Below are 11,578 nucleotides of genomic sequence, written 5' to 3'. Positions count from 1 at the left end.
TTTCGTAACCCGAAAAAACTTTTGGTGCTTTTTTCGGCTTTTTCGCACGGAATCGCGGCTTTTCCCCATTAGCGCCTATGGCAATTCGGCTTACGAAGGCTTTTCGGGTTACGAAAGCGGCCGCGTTACGAATTAATTTCGTAACCCGAGGCACCACTGTATCAGTTAAGTTGGAAATGTTCTAACAAAAAGGGTAAACTTATTTTATTATAATTATTTTATTTATATCATATCCTTTTTATTGTTTTATTTATTTATATGTTACCTTGAGACTTAAATGGGGGTAGAGTCCAGAGTCAAAGCCATGCTAGTCTAGAATATTGGTATGCAAAGGAATCTTGTAGCACCTTTGAGACTACATAAGCAAAAGTTGTAGCATAAGCTTTTGTAGACTTGGTCTGCTTCCTCAGATGCATGAGAAAGTGCACCTGAGAAAGTAGACTCAGATGCTGTCCAGACGGCCCCTAAGGGGCAACCTGCAGCCGCCTCTCTCTGCGTCAGACTGGGGCTGCAGCAACCGCACTATCTCGCCTTTCCGTGGCGCAAAAAGGAGGTGCAAAATTAATATAGAAAAGCAGCTCCATTCTGCACTGTGGAAAGGGCGCCATAGCCACTGACGCCATAGATGCAGTGCCAGAGGAGCGCTGTGAGGCCGCCTGTCATGTGGTGCAGCACACAGCATCACGCTGCCCTGGGGGTGGAGTCGGGGTGTGTGTTGTGTGGACTCTGCTACAATAGCCCGCAGGCCACATGGTCCTGTGCACCCCTTACCAGCTGCTGCTGCTGTATCCAATCTGAAGGCCCCTACTACAGCCTGTGATGTTGGAATGGGGTGCCTGGCCATGTGAGTGCAGCCCTGTTTTTAACCTTACAGGCTACAGCAGGGGCCTTCTCTTGGCATGGTAGCAGGTGGCATGGCACCATGGCACAACAGCACCCATCATGGCTGGCCCAGGGACAGAACCAGGTCAGAAACACAAGCAGGATACCAAGGGACACCCATGATAGCCTACCCATCTGTATAGGCCATAGAAAGACAATCTGGGAACAGTCATCAAGAAGGCTTGGCCTCTGTTCCAACCAGAAGTACCTGTGAAAGCAACAGAATAGAGAGAAAGGTCTTCACTGAAGATTTTTAGACGTGTGCAGGTACACACAGGCTAATACAGTCCTTCAGTTGACCTAAACCCAAGCCGTATTGAGCTTTATATAACACCACTTTCTGGGTTCAGCCCTCCAGGAAGGAGCAGAGTCGTCATAAAGCAGTACCTTCAGGTTCCTTCCTTGCAAGATGGACTTGAATGATGGTAGATGGTACTGAAAGCTGCTGAGAGGGCCAGCAGAACCAAGAGGGACACACTCCTCCTGTCTAGTTCCTCTCATATGTCATCCACTGAGGTGACCAAAACTGTCTCTATCACATAGGCAGGCTAAAAACCAGATTGAAATAGTTCTTGATAATCATTCTTATCAGGAATACGTGGATCTGGGGAGTAACCATATATTCCAGTACCTCACTCAAAATGGAATGATGGAAACTGGCTGGTAATTGTCTAACGTGGGAGGATCCAGGAAGAGCTTTTTCTATAATGGCCTTGTAACTATCTCCTTTAAGCACAACTGAACTCTGCCTTGTTTTAGGGAAGCATTGACCACTCCTTCTACTCATTTAGCTAGTCTTCTTCTGGATCTTTAATAAGCTGGAAAGGGAAAGAGTCTAATACATATACACAGTGGTGTTCACTTCTCCAAGACTCCTCTATATTTCCTCATACTGTAATTAGAAGTATTTATTATCTCTTGAGAAGCAGAGACCAAAGGTACATCCTCTATACCTGTCTTAACTGTAGCATGCCAGCCAGAGCAGACACAAGTGATTTCATCTGCAAATTACTAGGTAAGTTATTCACAGTCGACTTTCCAGTGACCTCAATTCTCTTCTTGTGTGTCAGTATGAGAAAGATCTCTGACCATCCTTGAAACTTAATTAGATTTTTTTAAAAACTAAAATTAGAATCCAAGAATTCAAGAATTAAGTTATTCATTACCTAAAACAGAGACAGTGCTAAATAGCCAACAGATTTCATGAATTAAATGCAAGGTTAAAACATTTTAAAGCAACTAAGGACAGCAGAGACTCCTACCACATGCGGAGAGAAAAATTCCAGAGGTGCAAGTTGGGTTCAGGAAAGGAAGAGGCATTAAGAATCACATTGGTGCTTTCTGCACCGGCATTTGGGACGTCTGGAGGACGTCCCATTTTAAAAAAGGGGCGTCTCTTATAGACGCCCCTGGGCCTAGTACGGACTCCGTCCGTACAAGATGGCGCCGGCCCTTCTACATGGCCAGCGCCATCTTTGCGTATCGGACGCTGAGCGTCCGTACGCGTCGCGTCGCTTGTGACGTGGCGAGTGCGCCCCTGGCGCCTCGCTACGTCGCAAACGCGACGGAAAAAGAAGCTCCATTTTGGAGCTTCTTTTTCGGTCCGCGCGGGAGTCGGGCCGTGTGAAGGCTCCGGCTCCCCCGCGGACCTACTGGCGGCGGCGGCAGAGCGCCGCAAAGCGGAGGTATGTACCCCGCCATTGTAAACATATGATGGACAATGGAATGCACCAGGAAATTCCAGAAGAAAATCAGCATTTGCTTTATAGACTACAGTAAAGGGTGTAACATTACACTTGGTTATCCTGAGAACCAACCTGTACTCAGGACAAGAGGCTACTGTCAGAAAAGAATATGAAGAAACAGAATGGTTCCCAATCAGAAGAATGGTCAGAAAAGGCTGTAATATATCACCCTATCTATTCAACCTGTTTGCAGAAAATATAAACAGAGCAGGTCTAGACTTAGAGGAAGGAGAAGTGAAGATTGAGGGAAGGAACAGAAACAATAAAACAAGATATGCAGACAGCACTATACTACTAGCAGAAAACATCAAAGACTTGAAACAATGATTAAAGAAAAGTGCTAAGGCAGATTTGTTACTGAAGATCAAGAAAACAAAGGAGGACCATGGAGGAACTACAAGAATTCAATGTAGATTATGTGGAAATTGAAATAGTTAAAGAGTTTTGATACCTTGGATCAATAATTTATCAGAACGGGGATTGCAGTAAAAACTCAGAAGAAAACTAGGAGTGGGAAGGACAGCTATGAAAAAATTGGACAAAATCTTAAAAGTGCCAATATAGTAAACTAACACCAAAGTTAGGAACATCCAAGCCACTGTAATTCCCATCACTATGTACGAATCTGAGAGCTGGACAGTAAAGAAAGTCGATAGAAAGAAAATCAACTCATTTCAGCTGTGGTGCTGGAGAAGAGTGCTGAGGATCCCGTGGACAGCCAAAAAGATAACAAATGGGTACTAGAACAGCTCAAGCCTGACCTCTCCCTGGCAACCAAGGTCCAAAACACACAGGCCAAAAGCACCAACTTCAGGCTGATCTGGGGGCATGATGTACAGATGACACATGCCCCCTAACTGGGCAGAAGTTGCTCTGTGGCAGCCAAAGGCAGCCCAAAGCCAGCCGCAAAAAGAGTGCAAAAAAGTGCTTGCTGCTGGTAGCCCATTCAGGACCACAGCAGTGGCTGGCCTCGGGACCACAGCATCTGGTCACCACGGTCATGTGCTGAATGGGAAGCGACGAGGGCTAGCGTAGCCAGAGGCCACTACAGGCTGCCACTTTGCTTGACCCCCAAGATTACTAAATTGAGGCTGTCATACTTTGGCTACATCATGAAGAAGCATCACTCACTAGAAAAGACAATAACGCTAAAAAAGGTGGAGGGTATTAGAAAGAGACGAAGACCGAATGCCAGATGGTTAAACTCAGCTATTGTCCTGAACCTGCAGGACCTGAACAGATGAGTTGAAAATAAGGGGCCTTGAAGGTGTCTTATTCATGGTGGTGCCATGAGTCAAAGCCAACTTTGAGGGAAGTTAACCACAACAACAAAGGGCAGCTTGGAAGAGTTAGGGGCTATGCAGATTGCCCCTAAGGGGTGGCATGCAGCTGCCCCTTACAGATCAAGGCCGCAGCAACCTCACGCCGCGGCCCCGATCCGACCTCTGGAGAGTGCAAAAAGGAGCCACAAAAAGCGGCTTTTTTGGTGCCCTCCAAAGGGCTCCATAGCTACAGTGGTGCGGCTTTATGACGCCCCTTTGGTGCTGCATCATGTGGATGCAGCGCTGGAGAGGCGCCATGACGCCACACGCCATCTGCAGCAACGTGCAGCATCATGATGCCCTGGAGGTGGAGTTAGGGCATTCAGTGTCAGGATGCTGAGCCCTGACTCCACCCACCGGCCAGCACTATCTGCAAGTCTGTACAGGCTCTTAGTCTTCCTGTTTTCTGCATCAGACATAACATAGAGGATCCATGTCTGTTCCAGGAAATTCAACTTTGAAGCTCTTCACCCTAGAAATTTTGCTGTGATACATTTGGAATCATTTAAAAAGTAAGAGGATAAGTACAGTTGGCCTTCTGTATCCACAGATTCAAGTAAATCTTGATTTTGCCATTTTGCCTTTTTATAGAAGAGACACAATTTTACTATGCCATTTTATTTAATGGGACTTGAGCATCCATGGATTTTGGTATCCACAGAGCTCCTGGAACCAAACTCCAGCAGATACCAAGGACCCACTGCATGACTGCAATAATCATGGATGGTATTTTTCAGTTTCATTTTGCTAAGGCATCTAGTGAAGTTATTTAACTTAAATTTAAACAGCAATTTAATGTAAACTAAATAGTTAATTCTCCCTTCTAATGTAAATTATGGGATTGCTTATTAGTGATTAGTTAAATGCATTACCTCTTTTCTACAATTTTTATGTGGGTTGTTTAAAACTTCAAATGTTGTTATAAACTTCAGCTAACTATCTTCATCCCACAAACTGAGGAACACAAAATCAGATCCAGGGAACCTTTTCCAGTAGTCAGAAGACACAATCTCTCAAACAGACTTTTAAATCTTGTAATCTACATCAAGTAACAATGAATTTTGAAGAAGCCCTGCCCAAGAAGCACTGTTACACTTATTTTCAATGCTTAAATCTGCTCTGTGTTTCCATGCCACCAGGAGAACATGATGTACTGAAAGTATTAGCAACTAAAGTATAATAAAGATGACAGGAATATTATTAACACAATTCAAGGGGGAAATGCTGCAGCCTTAAAGATTAGAAAGACTAGGCAGCTGCAAACAGCTGGTTAAGACCTCTTGCATACATTCAAATTCAGTTATTACTTTCATTCATAAAAGCTGCATATTTCTAATATCTGGCCATCAGAATGTAACTCCTCTAAATATTTGGATTTCTAGATTCCATTCCTGGCTAAAAAGTCCATTTTTTCATTCCCCTGCTGTGTGAGAAGCAGGACTCACTTTCAAAGGCTTATTTATTTCTGTTACTGTTTTAATGGGTTTTATCTGAAAGCACTAAAATAAAATTCCAAACTATAAAAGTTTATTTGCAACAATGAAGCCACAAACTATTTAAAAAATTTAAAAAATAATCCTAATTTTAGTTTCTGGTTCAGTTCAGATGTTAACTGACTACTTTATTCTTTTATGAGGATAATGCACAATTAAACTGTAAAATTATAGCCATTTATTACCGTTTCAGATGCCATGATTATGTCCAACAGAATCCTGGGATTTGCAGTTTGGAAAGGTACTTAAAGTTTTCTAGTGAACTCTCCTAAATTATAGTATTATATCTCTCTGGCACTGAATTCTAAATTCTTCAAAACTACAAATCCTAGGATACTATAGGATGGAGCCATGGCAGTTAAAGTTGTATCAAACTGTTATAATTGTGCAGTGTGGAGACACCTATCTCAATCAACATATCATGTAAACCAGGCCGTCCTTGCAGATTTTACCAATTGAAAATTGGACTTTAGGAGGCAAAGGATACAAATTTGGCCAGTATTCCAGAGATCCCAGTTCTAACACAGTACTATTTGCACATGCAGAAGAACTTCAGAACAAAAGAGAAGGGAACAAGAGTATCATCTGAACCATTCTGCATGTACATTAGGACTGCCGCTTCTAGATTCCCCTCCAGATATCTAGTAACAAAATAAGCAAGTGCACACGTACAGCAGCACTGAGGAACAACACTATAACCCTAAGAACAAAATCCACATAGGTGTGTAACAACTTTTATTATGCCAGCCAAGGGTATTATGTTAACATGGATTTTGGAATTTTTCTTATGATCAGCCTAACTATTTTTGCTTTTGGTAGACCCCCCCCCCCAAGACTGTTGCTTTTTGAATTCAACTCCCAGACCTCTGTTCTGTCCAAAGAACACACACCAGTAGCACATTTCCAGCCCATCCCAGCAGAAAGATTTTGCAAGGCAGAGACAGATTTGATCTTCCAACCGCCTACACCTCCAAATGGGTGTGGACCTGGATCCCAGCCACCACTAGTGATTTCCTGCTGTGCCCTACGCTTGTTGCAAGGTACACCCATATTGGATTAATAATCTTTTGCCAATAAAGCCCAGCTTTACAAATGTGGTATGATAAAATTCTTTGCCAGCATTCAGTAAGCGTCTTCAATTAAGAAATTCCTTTCTTGCTACTTTGTGCCATATATCTTTGTTCAGATCTTTAAGAATGCTTTATAGAATGTACTTGTTCATGCTAGCCATTCCCACACCAGATTGCTAATTTCTGGCTGAAGGCTATGATATTATTTATGATATTTATATCTTGACTTTCCTCTAAGGAGCTTGAAGCAGCACATATTGTGCTCCATCCCATGTTTATCCTTACAACAGCCCTATGAAGTAGGCTGCTAAAGGTAATTACTGAGTTGAATGATCCTCAAAGTTCAATGGGTGTATCCTTGGTCTTCCCAGTTTTGTTCAACTCTCAACAGTCTGTTTTCTTTAACTACCTCCATTCTGGCAGTGCTGTTTTTAAAATGTTTATGTGTGCTTTATTGATAAACTTTTGTGAGGGTAACTCTTTGAAACACAGACAGTGTGGTGTAGTGATTTTAATGCTGGACTATGACTCTGGAGACCGTTTTGAATCCTGTTCAGCCATGGAACCCACTGGGTGACCTTGGGCAAGTCACATGCTCTCAGTCTCAGGAGAAAGCAATGACAAACCTCCTCTGAACAAATCTTGCCAAGAAAACCCATGATACATTTGCCTTAGGGTTGCTGTAAATGAGAATTGACTTGAAGGCATACAACAACAATTTTTTTGAAAACCTGGATATACTGAAAAATCTGAACCAATAAATACAGCCACTAACAAAAAACTCTCATTAAGAAAACAGAATGCATTCGGTTTTGTTGTTTTTATGCGACTTGAAAGGCACATAATTTCTGAAGACCCTATATTAGAGTTTTCTTGGAAACATTTGTTCAGAGGGGATTTGCCATTGTCTTCTTTTGAGGTTGAGAGGGTGTTCCTAATTCATGATCACCCAGTGGGTTTGTACTTTTTAAATTCCCTAAACTGACAAATATTCTGACTGACAGTTCACAAAGTCTGAAGCCACCCTGGATTAGCTCCTGAAATGCTGGGCTGTGCATCTAATGCATATGTAGTCTCTTTCTATTACCAGCTTCCACTTGTAGAGTCTTCTGGTACAAATGACCTGTAACAATGCTATTCTGATCTTGGTACACAGTTAATTTCCCATTTTTAAAATGAACTATTTTGTGATAAAGATGAATAAATCCTATAAACATTTAGCAGATTAAAGCATGTGTATAAGGGATTAATAACAACTACATCAAGCAATACTAGGCAGAAACTCTGAAGTTATTATGCACAAGTGTACCCATCAACACAACACAAAACAACAGAAAGTGTTACTTTGGGGACTTACATTATGTGGACAATACTCCGTATCCTGGTAAAATGATAGACCTCGAAAAATCTCGTCATGGAAACTTGAGCTGCAGCATTTTGTCATTCCATTATCAATAGCTTCATTGATCTTGCTCACAGGAAAAGCACAAACTGCAGAGTTCTTTTGGGGCACCTTGCTTTCTGCCTGGCTTTCAGCAAACACACCAAAGAGAACCAGTTCTCTGACACTCAGAGTAAGCTCTTCGGCCAGTTTTGAGCCAGGTTGGGTAGCATGAGCTGCCTGCAAGACATTAAAGGCCACTTCCCTGGGGTTCACTACTAGGCTCCTCTTTCGCTTGTGCCCAAAACGGCACTCCAAGTTCAGTTCACGGTACATGCGTACTTCACTCTCTTTAGTGCTGAGCCGTGCTATCCTAGTGTGGTACAACCTGGAGCTGAGACTTTCTCTTTGGACTGTTAGGAAATATACATAGTCCTCATTGTTAAAGGAATACACATAGTCAATGGGATATGGGTCTTGATACTCAGGTAGCACAGTTAAGGAATGGAAAGAATGGTAAAACCCATCCAGTGTACTTTTCAGTCTCCGTATAGACACTGATTTGGGACTATATGTTTCTGCGGTGCTCCTGTTGATAGAAGATGCAATGTAAAAGTATGAAGCAGACTGGTCAATAACTACAACTCTAGTGCCTAAGGGACTGGCCACACAATCCGGACACTTAGAAGGTTTGTTAAGCTGAGCTGAATACAAGCATGAGGTTTTTGTAACTGAAGCAACATTGTCCACTATTTCAATTTCATGCAGGAAACAGATTCCATGTTGAGAACTCCCACAGCTATAAAGCCAGGGTTCAGAAGGATCCATCACCAACACTTTGTTATCTGTTTCTTCAAAATCCATTGGTCCCTTCACTGGGCACAGGGCACAGATTGTACAATTGGCACTGCCCCAGGGTCCAGTCACTATACTGGAGAGGATTTTTAGCTCTGAATTCAATATGTAGATCTTGTTCCGAACTGCAACAAAGATAGCATTAGCAGGCTCATGGCTTACTATGTTCTGGATAGAGCTCTCTGCTATGAATGTAGGGATATTGTATTTCACTGAATAATTACTAGTCTGGTTATAGGAAATATGTGGGCATTGCCAAGTGTTCCCATTGATTCTTATGGGCAGCAGCCCCAACATGAGGCTAAACAAAAATGAGATATCCATAATAAAGGAGGGAATAATAATACAGAATCCCAGATATCAGCCGCTACCTCAGTTCTTCAGTTCTGTGCGGATCTGCACTCCATCTGGTATAGGTTCTCATTGCATTAGAGCTGAAAAAGACAGAAAACACAAATGAGTAATATTGCAGCAATGTTTTTAAGAGTGATACCTACATTTTAACACTGCTGAACAATTGGTAGAATAGATGCATGTTTTAATTAAAAAGATGATACTTCCTTATGTGAAGGATTCAGTTCCAAAGACCTTTCTACATGGAGGTTCTTTTTAAATCTCATACAGCATTTGAAAGATTTATCACACTTGTGCATTATCTATGTGGATTTAAGTTATCACACAGTGTCTGCAACTGAACACATACAGTTAGTAGCACTGTTGATTTTGGAAGAATACCCCTACATGGTCCACAAAAGAGAACTGCAACCTTCATACTGTACCAGCCTATAGCTCAGAGTGTTTTGTGCAGCTCTCCAGATGTTGTTCATTTACAACTCCCAATATTCCTCACCATTGGCTGTGTTGTATGGGGCTTCTGGGACTTGCATTCAAAAATATCTGAAGGGTCAAAAAATTCCAAGCCCTGATACAGATACGGATCAGTTTCTGCTTCTGGGCTGCTGCTAAAACACTACACTGGAAAGGGGGGAGGGAAGCCTCATTGTTCAGAATACCCAATGTCATTCCACTGACACTAGCAATTTGGACTTTAGCAAATAGAAAAAATAAAACAAAAAGTACAAGTTACTTGCATTCATTGGACAAAGGATGAGATTTTCTTTGTCTAAGCAATCGATGAACTGCCCAGGTCCCTTGCAATAATAGCCTCTATAAGTCTGTTGCTGTGAGTAATCAATGCTCTAAATAACACACAGAGAAAGAACTATGGGCAGGATTCAGGCAGAAAGGTGTGCAAGATAGAGTGTGATGTCTTATAATTTTGTTTTGCATCTATCCTGTTAATTCTTATTCCGTTTTAGTGAATGATTGCAAATTGGACAAAATCAAAAATCAGGTCAGCTTGTAACTGGAAAAAAAATAAATAAATATTTTTTGAACTTGGGAATAATTTCATTGCTGACATTTCTCTAATTTAACTATGCAAACAGAAAGGAACTGCACATCTCCCAAAGATTACCTTACAAACAACAGCTTTGGAGAGTACACCAAGGATGCCGTTTTGTCCTCACCCTCCCAAAACAATAACACTTTATTTCAGAGATTTTACTACAGCCTTCTCTAGTTGGCCTCTCCTAAACAACATTTCTATTGCTGCTAAATCACGTAATCAGAAGCTCATGTTTTCTGTCCCATACCAATGTGAAATCTTATGCACTGCATGTATATGCGTAGACATGAGAGGAAGCTATCAACAGATAGTTTAGGAGTAAGTGGTATTTAGAGACACAATACATTTCATAGCCCACATCATAGTGAAAGCCTCATGAAAATTAAAATAAAACAAACACTCTCCTTCTCCCTAAAAATGTTATGAATAAATCAGAGAGTGGGAGCTGTCCGAAATGTAACCAGTTTCAAAAGTATTGCTTCCCATGTCTATAACTGGAATTTTAGACCTATATTACTTAGAATGCAAGCCAATTTTAAATCACCTCTCTTACACTTTCTGTTTTGAATTAACAAATGATACATACATTATAAGTAATTGGCCAAACAGCAATTCTTAGTTATCACTTATGACAATGTACATTTGTATGCATGCGGAAAAGACTCCTGTGTAAATGCGTCTTTCTGGGTGTGTCTGGCAGGTAAAAATGGAACACCCAGATTTCTATAAAAGTGCCGGCTCACCCTAGAAGTGGATTTACATTAGCTCCAAGGTCGAAATCTCGTTGTTAATCTTAACTAGTGTAGATCCAGTGAATCAATGAGAATCGCTTAAGCATATTCAACTGAATAAATAAGTCTCATCTAATTTACTGTATATACTCATGTATAAGTCTAGAAATGTAGGTCAAAAAAAATGACCCCAAAAAACCTGAGTTGACTTATCACAGGTCAAGCAATGTATTTTAACTCTTATTTAAAAGAAGGAACCATGGTGAAAGGCAAGAGTATAATCTGTCCTGGAAGCTTGCCTTTACTTACTCTCTCATCCATACAGCCTTAGGAGTAGGCACAGAGTTAGGTTGGCTGGGATTTTGTAGGCTCTTTGACAGTATTTTGTTTTGTATCATTAGATTCTTTGTAACATGCCCCTAAGTTTTACCCTTGACATTTCCACGGGTCATATCAAAATCCGTAATTTTGGCCCCAAAACTTGCCCTCGACTTATAAATTTGGTCAATTTATAGCTGAGTATATACGGTAAGTACAAGGGTCTTTATGCATATTCACTAAGATGTGCCAAGTAATACTGTAGAACTGAATCTCAATTTAGTAAGTATAGGCCTGTGACTGAAATCACCCACTGAGTTTCTCCAGTACACAACTGAAAAGTCATAAGGAATGAAAGGAGGGTTTGCTTTGC

The 11,578-nt window shown here is 41.3% G+C and overlaps 1 protein-coding gene across 4 annotated transcripts in view; it reads right to left on the bottom strand.

The window, feature by feature from the left end:
- MST1R (macrophage stimulating 1 receptor) overlaps nt 1–11,578 on the bottom strand; it is an 82,284-nt gene that overhangs the window by 69,789 nt on the left and 917 nt on the right. For 2 of the 4 annotated variants that reach the window (XM_042449662.1, XM_042449663.1), the window contains exon 2: nt 7,870–9,182. In XM_042449662.1, the coding sequence (XP_042305596.1) occupies nt 7,870–9,072 (1,203 nt within the window). In that variant the 5' untranslated portion in view covers nt 9,073–9,182. The remainder of the gene's footprint in view (nt 1–7,869; nt 9,183–11,578) is intronic. The other 2 variants (XM_042449665.1, XM_042449664.1) reach the window with 1 other exon arrangement.

This window comes from Sceloporus undulatus, chromosome 2, assembly GCF_019175285.1.
Source record: "Sceloporus undulatus isolate JIND9_A2432 ecotype Alabama chromosome 2, SceUnd_v1.1, whole genome shotgun sequence".
In the NCBI taxonomy this organism is placed as follows: Eukaryota; Metazoa; Chordata; class Lepidosauria; order Squamata; family Phrynosomatidae; genus Sceloporus; species Sceloporus undulatus.
Note: the sequence above shows the minus strand (reverse complement) of the source record. Positions and strands in the feature narration are given on the sequence as shown.